The 16,549-nt window shown below is 34.5% G+C and overlaps 1 protein-coding gene across 3 annotated transcripts in view; it reads left to right on the top strand.

Annotated features, from left to right (window-relative positions):
* The window catches only part of LOC149779901 (E3 ubiquitin-protein ligase UBR4-like), a 274,868-nt gene that overhangs the window by 96,227 nt on the left and 162,092 nt on the right, over positions 1-16,549 (top strand). For 2 of the 3 annotated variants that reach the window (XM_089936589.1, XM_089936590.1), the window contains exons 42-50: positions 2,365-2,562; positions 4,857-4,886; positions 5,378-5,548; positions 7,836-8,087; positions 9,185-9,274; positions 10,531-10,623; positions 11,361-11,420; positions 13,167-13,391; positions 14,186-14,270. In XM_089936589.1, coding sequence (XP_089792715.1) covers positions 2,365-2,562; positions 4,857-4,886; positions 5,378-5,548; positions 7,836-8,087; positions 9,185-9,274; positions 10,531-10,623; positions 11,361-11,420; positions 13,167-13,391; positions 14,186-14,270 — 1,204 coding nt within the window. The remainder of the gene's footprint in view (positions 1-2,364; positions 2,563-4,856; positions 4,887-5,377; positions 5,549-7,835; positions 8,088-9,184; positions 9,275-10,530; positions 10,624-11,360; positions 11,421-13,166; positions 13,392-14,185; positions 14,271-16,549) is intronic. The other variant, XM_089936591.1, reaches the window with a different exon arrangement.

Genomic DNA, 16,549 nt, shown 5'->3' with positions numbered 1-16,549 from the left:
ACCTCAGTCAGCATGGGTTCAAATCTCGGGCTTGGCCAATGTGGGTATGTGAAAAAGCTTGCCAGTAGCTTCTTGTGGGTCGGTGGTGGTTTCCTGTGTTTTCCCAGGTTCTTCCTCCACCATTTATACTGGCTGCCATGTATAGCCTATCTTGTGCTCAAAAATGGCATTAAACCCTACAACAACAACTGGAGATGCCTTTGATTCCCAAAATCATGCAGAAATCAATGAAATCATTGTGCCATCTAATCTAATTGCTTTCAACAATTTTTTGAAATCTACATCTTTCATTCCCAGGAAAAAAAGCCTACCATCTCCCTCCTCCAAAAACAAGCATGAATTCTGGATTTCCATCCAAGAAAAGAGATACTGGACTTCAATACTTGCCTCCAATCAGTCATCTGAAGGAAATGGTTCTCAAAGCAGGTGGTGAGCAGACCCACTGAGGCAGCATTTTGAAAGCATATGAGGGAATGAGATCACTTTTTTTCTAGTGATGTAATCAGAATCACTTCTTTGAAAGCATCCATTACAAAGTTGGCTAAAGTCCACTTTTGACTTTTTGCCTTCAGGGATTGAACTCAGAGTATGTTATCAAGGAGGACAAGTTAGCTTCTTTCATAATCAGGGGTCACTGTTCCACATTTTCAGACATGTTTCAATAAACTTTGACTTTTCCCAGCCAAAGGCTTTGGCCATTCATCCAGATGGAATTTTCTGTGGATTCTGATGTGACTGAATGCCTTTAGAGCAAATATTTAGAGTTTCCTTGTCCCTATGCTCATACAATGAGTCATTCTAACTCCAGCAGGCAGGATCAATGAGGTACATACTTTTTTCAATCAGAACTGGACAGTTCTGCAATTATGGTTCGGTTTCAGTCATGATGGACCCTGTTTTTGTTGCCATGAGCAGGCCCACATTCATGGGAAACCAGTCCACTGTTTAAAACCCATGCCTTCCTTGGACCCATTGCCCCAAAGGCATCTTCAGAACCCTGAAACGAGTCAGAAGTAGTACATACATGAAGAACAAGCTAATACATGTTGTTACTACTCAAAACCAAGATGATATTTCAGGTAAAGCCATGTCATACTGGATGTGACAGATTGTATTCTTAGTTACTAGACCTGATGAAATTCTGGTTTATAGACAATCAAGTCATAGATGGAAGTTAAGGACAATATTCTGTATCTTTTACCTCAGAGCCCTTTCATCCCAGAGTGTTCAGTTCGGCCTGGTGAAACCCATATCAGCAGTGCAACATACGACCTTCCCATGTTGTTCAGCAGCTTCATAATGACACTGGTTTTTCTCCTATTGGATTTGTAGGGGTCACATTTTTTTCTCCACACTACATCAATGCTTAAACCATACAGTAACTCCATTCTGTATCTTACTCAAAAGTCAATGCTGCTTCACATGCATTAGGAGACTGGAGAAACTCCAGGAAAAGAGGATGTAACTCCCCTTCCTCTTATCTATCCTAAAGTATTATTACCAGGCAATGTATTTGGTTCAAATAATGTTTCTTGTATAATACAAACCCAATCACAACACGGGTAGACTCATCAAGCTTTTTCCACAAATACATGCCTGGTAGAGTCTACACATCCATTTCAGTAGTAATTGAGGAATTGACTGGATTATGTGCCAATCTCTTTATCCAGAGGGAGACCACTCTTATCAATTCCAGGTTGGCAAGCAGGTGACTTTAGCATTTCTGTCACCAAAAGACATGGTGAACATCTGATCTGGCTTGGAAGGGCAGGATATGTTAGGTAGTGGATTTACTCCTAACATATTATAAATGGTTAATATTATTGACAAAACTTATTTTCCTCAAAATATGTATTCTATCCACCAGCATTCTGACAGTAAATTTTTTAATGCATTTTTGGTTGTTGCCCAATCATAAGTCAGCTATAACTATGTGGAGGTTATAAAGAGATTTCTAGTTCTGGTAAACAAATTGTTTTTTTTGTGCATTTCATCCTTTAAAAGTAACCTATACCATAATATATATCATTCTTTATTGATAGTAATATATTTTCTTGGTTAATCTTAAGAAAACTTAAAGAATCAAATTAAATTATTTTAATAAGTTAATTGAGTATTTGCTGTGTATTTCGTGACTCTAGGGTTTGGTAAACAATGTTTTAAGTGACTTTTTGGAACATTCTAATCATGGCACACTTATACCTATTTTCAAACCATTCTGCTGTGTTGGAAGGGAGAGACTTTTAGCCCTAACATTTTTGCCCATCATTGTCCCTGCAAGGTAATGGAACTTGTGATTGTACATGCTGTATTAAAGCAAAACGTTTAGTAAAATAATTACAACAAATTCTTGTGATTTACCAGGCTTTAGCGAAGCGAACCCCTCAGAGTGGTATTGACAGTAATGAGAATTTGGGTACCCCCTCCCCCTTCTCCATGGAGACCATCCTCCCCAGCTCCCTGCGACGACGACTTTCATCTCCAGGTCATGTAATGAAGTCTGGCGACAAAGCCAATGAACAGGTCAACAAGACTAGAGAATCACTGAGTCAGCAAGTGGAGGTGAGCTTGGACTGTAATACTATAAATCGGACATTATTACCAAGCCCCAACATTTTTAAGTGTTTGGTTACAGAGTGTTCTTCATGAAATATAGCAGCATAATAGAACTCTTTTCTATCGTTAACTTGCACAGATCTGTTATTCCTAAAGTAAACAAGAATTTCATCATCAGATAACATGTAATGATTCCAGATTACTCTTATTTACAATTTATTTCTATTACAATCAAAATTCTTTTGCAATGGGAACAATACATGTGTACATTAGCTCAATAATAATTGGAGAGTATGTCAGCAATTTATTGCATACCATATTTCTTCGTTGGTAAAATCAGGGAGCCGACATAATATAATTATTAAATTGTATGAATTGGGCTTAAGATCAGCCAGGACCTAATCATATTAATCGTCAAGTCATCAAATTTAATGCACTACACTTGACTTTTTATTAGGCTACAGGAAATGATAGAAGAATATGAGAGATTCTTTTAAACCATGTAATATTACTTTTTAGAGGAAACATTTTCATCATAAAAATATCAGGATAGCAGCTTACTTTTTTTTTGACAAATCCTGTAAAGTTTTCTAGCCGTAATTGAGAAATTTGGTATCTGATCTGCCAGTGTGGAGAATACTGAGGTCAAGACCCATACACATAGCTTTTGGAAATTTAGAATAGATTTAACTTGATAATATTTTTAATTACAGGTCAACATTTAAACAATACTGTTTTCAAGTGTATTTATATTTTTGATTTACAAGTATTGGAATGTAATAAATTTTACAACTTGTTTGATAAGCAATTTCATTTTGTTTGTTAAAACAATCTTCTTTTTGGCTGGTACAAAACAGTTACCAGTGTGCATAGTATTCTCAAAGTTGTTACACCTTTTGAAGATTTTGCTTATCAATTTGACGTTACAAATATGAAGAAAAGAATTTGAGACTATCCTTTAAATGAAGTTTAGATGATGTGATTTATCAGATTCTATGAACAAGTAGTTTAATGTAATTTTGAATTGGAAATTATCCCAACTTTTGCAATGTAATTTTGAATTGGAAATTATCCCAAACTTTTGCCATGTAATTTTGAATTGGAAATTGTCCTAAACTTTTGCCAGCAATCAATCAGTACAGGCAATACGGGATCCATTAGTATTCTGCATTAAAACAGCATGATACTTATTTTATTCACATTAAAAAATTTTATACAGCTAATAGATTTAATGAGGCATTTTTAATGAATAACTTGAATAGAGCACCCAAATGTCACTGTAAAAATCAACATCTGTCACTAATTTTTTTGAATGAATAACATCTGTAGAGCTTCTGTGGCTAATATATAATAGGAAAAATTGAGTTTTTAAAATTAAATTATCAAACATTGTAAATGTTTACCGACATTTTGTTCATCCCATGGTCACATGTGGATTGCCTTTTTTGGGAGACCCTTCCTGTCTGCTACAAGTTCCTTAAATGGGATGGGGGCTTGGGAGACCCTCCCTGTCTGCTACAAATTCCTCGAAGTGGGGATACTTTTGGGAGACCCTCCCTGTTTGCTACAAGTTCCTCAAAATGCAGGGTGGCTTGCTTTTAGGAGACCCTCCCTGTCAGCTACAGGTTCCTCAAAGTGGGGTATGCATGTACTTTTGAGTATGGGCATATGATAGAAGAAATCTAGTAATTATTAGTTGGGTCTTATGGGAATGCCATGCTTGCATTATCAATGGTTCTGCTGATGCAGATATTGTGACTTGTCGTTGTTTGGATCAGCACCTTTCCATCATTTTAATCATTTTTTAACTTGTGTGTCAGGAACGGTTAGGATCAGATATGTACAATCACAGTCCAATTTTTTATTAATGTACAATCATAGTCCAAATATTCATTAATGTACAAACAGTCCATTTTTTAATTACTGCACAAGCACAGTCCAGTTTTTTATTAATATACGAGCACAGTCCAGTTTTTAATTAATATACAAGCACAGTCCAGTTTTTAACTAATGTACAATCACAGTCCAGTTATTCATTAATGTACACAATTTTTAATTAATGTTGAATCACAGTCTAATTTTTTGTAATTCACAGTGTAATCAGTGCAATTTTCTGTTTAAAAATTGGATGTACTAACATAATGTTAAGCAAGAAAATTTGTATTATTTTTCATTGTAACTGATATTATAATCTGTGTATGTAACTTATAGGACAGTCTTTAAAGAATGGTTGTCTTATACTAACTGAAATATCTTCATTTTTTTTAGTAGTAGTATAAATAATTTGTTTTCCATTTCAGAGTTATAGATCGGAGCTTATGGCTATACTGGTAAGTCTTCACACAATACAGTTGACTTGATATTTACAACACACTGAGCAGCCATGTCTTAACATTGACTTTGGTGTTTTTTATTTGTTGGGTATCACGTAGTTTGAAATGTATTAGGTTTAAGAACTAATATTTTTTTAAAGCGAAAAAATCAATTAAGAAAAGCAACTTTTCCATGCTGTCAGCATTGTTATCTATTTTTTTTTAAATTGAATTGTTTGGACTATTCAAGACATGACATGTATAGAGATACACATGTGACCAGAAGCATCCCGGTTCAAAACCAGGCCAAGATTCTTTCCTTTAATTAAAGCATGACATAACCTTTCTATTGTTGATGTGTTTTAAACATGCCTCAGTGGATGGGCTGAATAATAAGGACCTGAAAACATTGATTATGTGATGTACGAGTTAAAATAACAAAATTGTTTACACAATCAGAATAGATCCAGCTTTGAATAAAATTTAGCATGTGAACTCTTCTGTTGTAGGAATCGTCTGATACAGTACAGACCATCCTGGAGATGTTAGAAAGTATTCTGCCGTCCTTCACAGAAAACTACCACAACTTGTCCCCTACAGGGAGCAATTTGAGGGCCAAAAAGGCTCTTGAAGAACTGCATACTAAGCCCAAACAAACAGAAATGACTGACCAACTCATGGTGTGTTGCTTTCATTTGTGTACATAAAAAGTATACATCAGCCAAACATAACTGGAATGACCTGACAGTTTATGGGTCCAAAATTCTTTAAGGGGCTTCTTATTAAAGTCACCAAATTAAAGTAACAAACCAGTTTGTGGTATGCTGCTTTTAGATTTTGTATTGTAGAAATATACACTTACAGGGACAAAAATTAAAATACTGACCTACTAGCTTGGAACAGAAGATGCATGGTAACCCATGTGCTTTTATTGTGGAAAAACGGGGCTAATTACATGAAAGTTTACTAGTCGAACAGTGGTTTGGATTTGTATGGGATAGTTGAGCTTAGGAATTGTCTTCCCCTGACCTGTTTACTAGAAACAAAAAATGGACAGACAAACAGATAAGAAATGTAGGTTAAAAAGGTATGTATGTACTAGTGTTTAGTGGTATGACAGCACAAAAATTGTGATGTGCCAATTAAAAATCAAGTTCAGTGAATTAAAGAACTACACAAAAAACTTGGGAAGACAAATCCTTCCAAATAAATGTAAACATAAAACACTGCAATTAAAATATCAGAAGTAAAGAAGTTAAAATCCTGTAAAATATATGTAACAAAGATCAAGGTAAAATAAATATAAATTCCTTCAAATATACTGTCAAAATGTATGATATAATCATCATTCCCTCAAAACAGTGCAAGATTTTTGGAGGTGGTAAATGATAATAAAGTCCCTTAATTGCATTCACATATAAAAAGAACATGTCTCACAGGGTGGTAATCAACAGTCTGGTCAAACATGTGTTCCACTGTCAGAGGACACTATTATGTAGTCTAGTTAAAGTTCACCTTTCAGATGATAAACGTTGTTTGGGTATGTATATCCTTTGTACAATCAGCACCTCTGCAGTTTGTTCTGTATGAGGGATACTACACCCCTTTGATAGGTTTGATATTGCAGAGCTTGTTTGTCGAGTTTTCATTCCACATATTCTGTTGCGTATTTAGAACATGTCAGTTTATATCCATTTTTGAAGCCATTATATGGGATCTTCCATTAGGAAATGGGTTGACCACATAGCAGCTTTGGGGCTACTTTATCTGCCCATTTGTGACCCTTAATACCAACATGAACTGTCCCACAAAAGTAAAGAATACTTTTTCCAGATTGTATAACTGGATCACATTTCTGTAAAATTTTAGATATTAACAGGATTTTAAATTTAAGGTTTTGTAACTGTTTTGATGTGAAAAGGAATCCAAGATGATGAAATTTATGTTTTGAGAGGTTTCAGTGTAGTGAGAAGATTTTTGTAAGGCTTTAATTTCTGAATTTATAAAGAAAAACAATGGCTTCATCTGACACATGGCTACAGACCATTCATGGGGTGTTTCAATGGCAGTCCCAACCACATCTCCTTCTTTGAACTACCTGTATGCAGAGACATTTCACTATGATATGAGGCTTAGATTTCATTGAATTTACCCTGAAAACAAGAGGATTTAATGAGAATGTTAAAGATGTGCAATTATTATTATGAGATATTGGGATAACCACTGTGCTGATATAGGATAATACAATTTTGCATTATTTGCAAAAGGGTCCCAGAGGAGCTGAACACTTTATGCAGCCCATATGTATAAGGAATTGATGCACCTATCTGTATTGTTGAGAGAGACAGTCAAGTAAGCCTGCACACAGAGGGAGATAAGACAAGTTGAGAGAGACAGTCAAGTAGGCCTACACACTCAGAGAGAGAGAGAGATAAGACCAGTTGAGACTACATGCCAGATTTTATACATGAAGGAGACATAAACGTGACTCTAACTTAGAGCACATAAGAGATCAAGAGTTGTATAAGTTGTAGGCAGGGTTTTGTTAAATGAACTAATGTAGTTTCAAGATAGAATTTCTAAAGTTTTTAATTTACTTTTTTAAACTTTGACATTAAAATGAGAAATTAAAATTTGGCAGGCTTGTTTGTATTTATATTTAGACGACCTGATTAGATTATCAAGCCATGCTATTCTTTTTTAGTTTTAACACATATTTTAAATATGGTGACTTGGACAGTTTTTTTTCCTTCAATTTCAACTTCTCAAACTAATGATTTTTTGACCTTAGGCAAAAACAGGCATTCTGCAAGTTTTTTTCTTTTCTTTTCTAATTAAAATCTAATAACAAGGTGAGAAGAGATATATACAGTGATGAGGGTAAGTATGCATATTTTAAGGGGAAATAAAAATATTATATTGACATAATCACGCACATAATGAATTTTTCATTGACCAATCTTTCAGACTGTGACGCTAGGCTCACAAGAAGGAGCATTTGAGAATGTTCGGATGAACTACAGCGGTGACCAGGGCCAGCAGATTCGGCAGTTGATTAATGCACACATGTTGCGTCGAGTAGCCATGTGTGTATTGGCCTCACCTCAGGGCAAACGCCAGCATCTAGCAGTTAGTCACGAAAAAGGAAAGATTACTATTCTCCAGCTGTCTGCCCTACTGAAGCAGGCTGATTCAAGCAAGAAGAAACTCACTCTCACGGTAAAGTTTAATATAAATATTTGATAAATGGAACTAGTAAAACTTGTGTTATGTAATAAATTCAGAGCATGCTTTAACATATTAGAAATATGTTTTAATCATTGTAACCAACTCTGTGGAGATTCCTATCTTCTTTACATGTGCTTGAACTTGGGAGGTGGCCATGAATAATTTAATTTCCTGTTGGGTTGGAGAAAAAAAAAGTAAAAGACCTTGACAAGGGTCAGCAGGCAACAAAATACTCTTCTAAAAATGTTGTAAGAAATAAAATTAAAACAATAATTTTAACAGATGGGTATCTACTAGGCTAATAGTTCCATGTTGTTCATTTATATATTTTACACACTTTCTATTTTAGGTACAGTAATATATTTTATATAATTCCATACCATTCATATAAATTAAACATTTATCCTAAATACTCCCAGCTTTTCATAGAAAGGGGTTGTAAAGGAATTAAAAATTGTTCCTGTTCTTCTGTCCATCCATTCAGCATTTATGGAGTTATATAGCCACTAGTTGTCAGACCCACACACTTTTATTCTTTCGCAATAACTTCCTTAATTATGTTTGGATTTCAAACCAGATTTAACTGTGCAGAATGGTAACAAGGAGACCTTGGCTATGTTTGAATTTATTTGTCTACATTATTATTTAGCAAAATTACACCCTGATTTTCTGATCCACACACTTTTGTTCTGCGCAATAATCCCTTGATTATGTTTGGATGAGTTCATTTGTAAATGTTCTTCATCATTGTTAGTGGAGTTATGTTCCCAGTTGTCAACATATACCAAGTCAGACTCATCCACTTTCATTTGCACAAAAACAGCCTTAATTTTTAATAGATTTCATCCAATATATTTTGACAGGTTGATGAGACCAACAAAAAGCATCAGAATTCAATTGCTATAATTCTTGTTTTATATGAATGTTATAAAACTATTTGAATAATTTAATGTTATGTCAATAAGGCCAGTAAAGCAGGAAAGTTATTCAACATGTTTTATACGGGGTTCTTTTTGCTTCTTTGATCTTCTTCATGCTAATTTTATTTAAACAAATGTGTAAAATTAAAATAAACATGTGAATTTCAGAGGCTTGCCTCAGCTCCTATCCCATTCACGGTGTTGTCCATCACTGGAAACCCTTGTAATGAAGACTTCCTGGCCGTATGTGGTTTGAAGGTCAGTACACACATGATATTTGAAGATGTTTGTACATATCTGTATTGTTTGTCGAGTGAAGTCATTGAATCTGCATATAACCTCAGTTTTACTGGTAAAGACATTCAGGTAGTAATAATATATACACATTTAGTATGTTAATAGCTGCACACGCACACACACAAATTGACACAAAGTTATAAATTCATATATTTAAAGTGGCAAAGTTTATCACAGTAATCAAAACACCACAAAAAAATTACATAATTAGATGTAATCTCAAACACATTTTGTGGAAAGTGAGACATAGCAGTGACTTTTGCACCATTATCACCACCAGTTTGTTAATTTTTGGGTTTCATTTGCATATGTTTTCTTAGCCCTATAAAGTCTGGTCATACTTAGCATAAATCATTATGACTCTAAGACAATGCATTCTGCATCATGCTCACTCATCCTTTTTCCAAGGAGTCAAAGTTACAGTCAGAAATTTTTTGTAAAGGTCTTAAAGCTTTTTCAATTGCTTAATATTCATAAACCCCGTTGTTATATTCTCATTATACTGGCATGAATCTTAATAAAGCCATGACAATCAAATTTTGTAACACTTTCTAGCATTAAGATTTTGATGAAAGTTTTTCATTTAGCTCTATTTCCTAAATTTCTGTTGTGGATCTACTTCATACTTTGAATGAATGTTATGAACCAATGACATTATATTCTGCAACACAATAGCTTGCCCCTTGGACCTTGAAGTCAAAGTCACAGACATCAAAATTCATGTTATGGTTTTGGTTAATTTTTGTTCATTAGATTATAATTCCAAACCCCTTAATGGATTTTAAAACTTTGGATGAATCATATTGACGCTGAAATAAAATCAAAACATTCTGTGACACTTAACCATTGACCTTGGGGTCAAGGTCATGTATTTTACAACAATACTTGGGCTTGACAGCAGGCCTTGGCATTATGTAATTTTAAGATGTAAATTAACAATCTCTAAGGTGCCCAAGGTTATAGGGAGGATATAACATTTTTTTAATTCTCTACCTTAGTGTAAGAAATTATTTACTCAAAGAATTTATAACTTCCAGTCACACTCCTTCTGTTACTTAACCTCAGAGTATTAAGACAGATGTGAAAGGAACAAAATGTGCTACTGAGACTTTAACAAATAAATCTCTAGTGAACTGAAAAATTATGTCATGGTTGGCAGTTGATGATGTTGTAAGTTGAAGTTTTATTAAAATGAGTAATGTTCTCTTTCATCTTAGGACTGCCATGTTTTGACATTCACCAGTGCGGGATCTGTTGCAGATCACTTGGTATTACATCCCACTCTAGCCACTGGAAACTTTATCATTAAGGTAAGGCAGAGTCCCAGCTGTACATGTATAGAGTTTTTGCAATCTTGAAATGTGCTTGAATTTGATGTTGGCTCCAAAAGTACTGATACAGTACTAAATGCTAATTTTTGTATTTAAAATGCTTGAATTTCAAAACAAATATATATTTTTAAAAGACATTAATTTACTAAAACAAATATTAAGACAAAGTAAAGGATCTGTTAAAAAGGTTAGAAACCTGGTCTTCCAAGAATTTTAATTTCATGTTGCTTATGTGCTCATTAAGACTTCAAGTTTGGTTACTTGCATGCTTATTAGAATTTGGTCTCATTCAGGATCATATATACATCATGCATGTATATATAGGTAAGGCCCAGCACTCACCAAACTCATGTCATTGAGACCCGTATGTCAATAATCTCTAGAACCTACTTTGCACTTCCTTCTTTTCATTGTAGGGTGGATGTATAATGTACTATATATATTCTTGTTAAGTTTTTTAAACAATTTTTGTAAGTTTTGGGACCCTGCTTTTGACAAAGATCTTGTTAGTGTACCTAAGCAAAAAATGCTGGATTGGTAGGTGAAATTTAGTATGTTTGTCAGCATGTATTAGAAGATGACATCGTGCAGTTTTCACAGTTTTTGAAAACTAATTTATTGATCTTTTGCATTTTGGACTTGAAATTGCTTTTGTCTCCAGTTTTTGCTTTTCTCTTTGCAGTTAGTGCTTATCAATATTTATTCTTTCCTTTCAGGCTATATGGCTACCAGGAACCCAAACAGAACTTGCCATAGTGACAGCCGACTTTGTCAAGGTAAAATTAGTTGGAGGTCTACCAAGTAAACCTCGGATCGCATATTTCTTTAGCGAAAGAGAAGAAAGGAACCCTATTTCATTAGGTCAACAAAGAATTTTGTTGCTTTGAAAATATGAAAACTGCAATAAATGGAATGTAGATATTAACTATACCAAATTGTATCAGTCCTTCATCAATCTGTATACCCCATCCAGATTTAAAGCAAATTTAAATACTGGATTTATGAGCGTTTTAGGGAGTGCTAGCATAATATGACATTTGAAAATTAAACTTGTGTCTCCTTTATAACTGCATCTGTTTGCAGGTCAGTCCCTCTCTATCCTTGGTAAGCCCTACATACAGAAATTACTCAGCAATTTTGGTAACAGTACAAAATATTCTCTTGAGATTCGAATGTAAATTTATGTTTGATGTATCCAGGGCTGGAAAATGTAAAAGTTGGCTTCTGCTTTGCCCCAGGGTAAACTGTCTTGAAAATCTCACTTTACCTTTGGATTTTAGAGTTTGCTGAAAAAATATGTACACCTGAATGATTTAAGAACACTTACCTTTATCCATGTAACTATTTGTCAGACAGTATCGGGTTTCCTGTAGTCACTATTTAACCAACTGTTGATAAACGTTGTGGTTGGTAAATCAGAGATGTTTTGGCACACACTTTTCGAGTTCCACATAGCTAATCATGAGAGACAAGTTCCTTTTATTTCCAAGCACATGTACAACAGAAATCTCACTGGTTTATGTCATTACCAATTATCACCTTTAAAACAGAAATGAATCAAAACAGTTTTTATGAGTCAGCATACAGAAAAAAAGTCCGTCAGTTAGCTTCATTGGCATGCATAATGTTTATAGCGAAGCCTTCTCACCTGCTTCCTTTGCCTAGCTTATGACAGGAAGTTGGCAATTCTGTTTACTTACAAAAGAGTTGAAATGGAACTGATGACAACTTAAAACATAAATATTTATTCCCTGTTTGTCAAGACTAGCTTCAGATAGTCAGTATTGACATTAAGATATCTGTAAAGGAAACTGCACGACTGACCTTGATGTTGACTTAAAGATTTAAGTGACAGGCTTTGACAAAGTCTCATAAAAAAGGATTACAAAATACTGTATAGTTTGTATTTTCGGCAGGAATCATAGTTCAAGATTATGACCAGAAAGGAGCAAATGAAAGAACGTTATAGTATCAAAAGTGATACATTTTTTGATAGGATTTATTTTTTAATCTTATTCTGAGACTTAAATAGCTATCATGTCATCATCATTTAGGACATCAACTACTTTTTACATTCCCCATCTGTTGTACTGTACACTCTTCATCGACTATGCTGTACATTCCCCATCCAATATACTCTACATTCTCTATCCAGTATACTGTACTTTCTTCTTTCACTATGTTGTACATTCTTCATCCAATATACTCTACATTCTTCATCCACAATACTTTACATTCCCCATCCCTAAATTGTTCAGTCTTCATACATAATACTATACATTCTCTACCCACCATAATGTACATTCTCAATCCACTTTGCTCTACATTCTTCTTCCACTGTGTTGTACATTCTGCATCCAATGTACTGTACGTTCTCCCTCCAATATACTGTACATTCTTCATCCATAATAATATACATTCTCCACCCACTGTAATGTACATTCTCCATCCACCTTCTCCATACACTGTACTGTATATTTCTTTAACTTAAAATGGCTTTGACACATTTCATTTATTTTTAGATTTACAATCTGTCCCTGGATGCCATTAGCCCACAGTATTACTTCCTGTTGCCCAGTGGAAAGATCCGTGATGCCACCTTTGTCATCACAGAAGAGGGTCATCACATTGTGCTGATGTCTTCAACTGGATACATTTATGCAGAAACAATGGAAGACAGCAGCAGTGCCGTCCATGGTCCTTTCTACATCACCAATGTCTTGGAGGTCAAGCATGCAGATCTCAAGGTATTGAATATTAGGGTTTTTATAATTGGAATGGTAATTTAAATATTATGTATTTTGTTTGTTTTCTTATAGGTGTGTATTTGTAGAGAATTTGGCAGTCCAGCCCCTATGTACACAGGATGCCCCATAATACTTAAAATTACTATAAATGAACTTTCTTTTTTTTGAGGTACTGATTTTTATGGATTTTGCAGTTGCTACAAATCATCACTATAAAGACAAGTGAATGACAATCATTCTATGAAAATAATAGTATTCCTTCCCTAATCTGTAAGTTCAGGTTCTAACAAAATATAATTTATTTGCAAATTCATGAAAAATGATACCGATAAAAATTACCAAACTGCTGGTATATAGCATACATTTTGTTTTTAAATTATATATATATATATATATATATATATATATATATATATATATATATATATATATATATATATATATATATATAATTACAGATGAATCAAAGCCAAATGCAAACTAGACCCAGATCTGTCATTGTATAGTTGTATAATGCACTCGCAGATCTGGATTTGTACAGTTTATTAGGAGTAATCAGTAGAATAGACATCATAGACCCTAATCTGCCAGCACGTTACAAGCAGTATATAAGGTATAGGTTTATGTGTGCAGATATTGGGACATTGTCATTGCTTCTTAACCAGTGGGGGTTGTGTAAAAAAAAGTTTATTACTGTTATATAATAAACAACAAGAAACAGTTAATTGTGTATCTGGTTGTCAATAGCGAAACATGTCATTATTTATTTACAATCTGTGTTGTCTCCCTTGCAGGATGTGAACAACCAAGTGGCAGGAGGAGGTGTTTCTGTTTACTACTCCCATGCTTTACAGTTACTCTTCTTCAGTTACTCCCAGGGTAAGTGGAACAAAAGTGGAGGAAAGAACGTTTGAGTAAAAAATGTCAACCTTTGCCCAGAAATTCAGTACATTTATACTAGCAGCATATATTACCACAAGTCTCAAAGGAGCATACCCAGAACTATCATGTACTAAAATGAATCATCAATATCTTTAATGTTAGTGACAGTAATACTGTGCATAGGTTAAAGCCGATACAAATTTTAATTCATTTATTAAATGTTTATGCAAGTTAGATAAAAGCATTTCATTATCGCTTAAATTGATTGATTGGAAAGAGGATGGATCATCATTTCTTGGATTTGTAGCAACCAAAAAATCCACAAAAGTTGGTACCACTCAAATAAGTTGACTTCGCAGTGTGATTTTGTTTCCAGATACATATACAGTGTGTATATTCACTGCCTGCAAATCCTTCACTCCCAAGCCTGTTTTCAGCAAACAAAAGCACTAAAACAGTCATCTTTCCACCAATGTGGAAGTCACACAAGAATAATGTCCCCATGGATATCACTACATGGGAAGATTGTTCTTAGACAAATCCCATCCATACTTCAGTTATGACTTCTGTGTGCTAAGAAGCATATTCATTTTGGAGACCTTGAAAAACAAATTTCCACTGGTATTTTTTCACTACTTGAGTAATTCTAAGGAGCTTTTGCACAAAGGAGTATACTCCAGCTATACTTCTTTCTATTTCTTGCTGTACTCAATCATAGACAAAGAATTCACACATTATTTGTCTAACTTCATCTTAACGATTTGAACATCAGTGCCCTTTTAATTACCTGACCAATGGTGTAGAATACATTGGTTCTTCATTGTACTAGATTATGATCAGGTAAATAATATTGAAGAAACAATTTTCTCCAAAAATTGGTCTTCATTTTTAAATAATAAGTAATGTATTCATTAATTATAGTGCCTGCTGTCACAGACATTAGACCTATGACAGCACTATTGTAGTGTTCTTTGTTTAGACTCGATGTTCATGTAAAATACTTTTGTTAAATTAATGTTCACTGCACAGCTTGAAACAGCAAAATAATTATATAGGACACCATCACACTTGAGTGTACATAGCATAACATTAGGACACCATCATACCTGAGTATATGTAACATTATGCTTAAACACCATCACACTTGAGTGTATGTAGCTTTTTATTAGGACAGTCACACCTGAGTGTTTGTATCATTACATTAGGACACCGTCTCACCAGAGTGTCTGTAGTATTACATTAGGATACAGTCACACCTGAGTGTTTGTAGCATTACATTAGGACACCGTATCACCTGAGTGTGTGTAGCATTATGCTTGAAAACCATAACACCTGAATGTATGTATCATTATATTAGGACACCGTCACATCTGAGTATGTAGCATTATATTAAGACACAGTAACACCTGAGTGTTTGTAGCATTACATTAGGACACCGTCACACTTGAATATCTAGTATTACTTGATGACGTTATCACACCAGAGTGTATGTAGCATTAAATTAGGACATCGTCACACCTGAGTGTATGTAGTATTACATTAGGACACTATCACACTTGAGTGTCTGTAGTATTACATTAGGACATTATCGCACCTGAGTGTTAAAGGCATTACACTAGGACACCATCACACCTGAATGTGTGTAGCGTTACATTAGGACACCATCACACCTGAATGTATGTAGCATTACATTAGAACACTGTCACATCTGAGTGTATGTAGCATTATGTTGGAACACCATCACACCTGAATGTATGTAGCATTACATTAGGACACCATCACACCTGAATGTATGTAGCATTACATTAGAACACTGTCACATCTGAGTGTATGTAGCATTATGTTGGAACACCATCACACCTGAATGTATGTATCATAACATTAGGACACTGTCACACCAAAGTGTATGTAGCATTACATTAGGACTCACCACACTTTTATGTATGTAGTATTTTGTTGGAACACTGTCACACCTGAGTGTATGTAGCACTACATTAGGACACCATCATGCCTGAATGTATGTAGCAATATATTGGAACACTGTCACGCTTGAGTGTACATAGCATTACATTAAGACATAGGACACTGTCACATTAGAGTGTATGTTGCATTACTTTAGGACACTGTCACACTTGAGAGTATGTAGCAGTACATTAGGTCACCATTACACACGAGTGTAAATAACATTACATTAGGACATTGTCACACCTGAGTGTATGAAGCATTATCAACTTGATGAGTGATTGGACTTAGAATGACATGGTTGCAACTTCTGT

The sequence above is a fragment of the Sinohyriopsis cumingii genome, chromosome 16, assembly GCF_028554795.1.
Source record: "Sinohyriopsis cumingii isolate HCF-2022 chromosome 16, ASM2855479v2, whole genome shotgun sequence".
NCBI classification, from domain to species: Eukaryota; Metazoa; Mollusca; class Bivalvia; order Unionida; family Unionidae; genus Sinohyriopsis; species Sinohyriopsis cumingii.
This window is presented reverse-complemented; position numbering and strand designations above follow the sequence as displayed.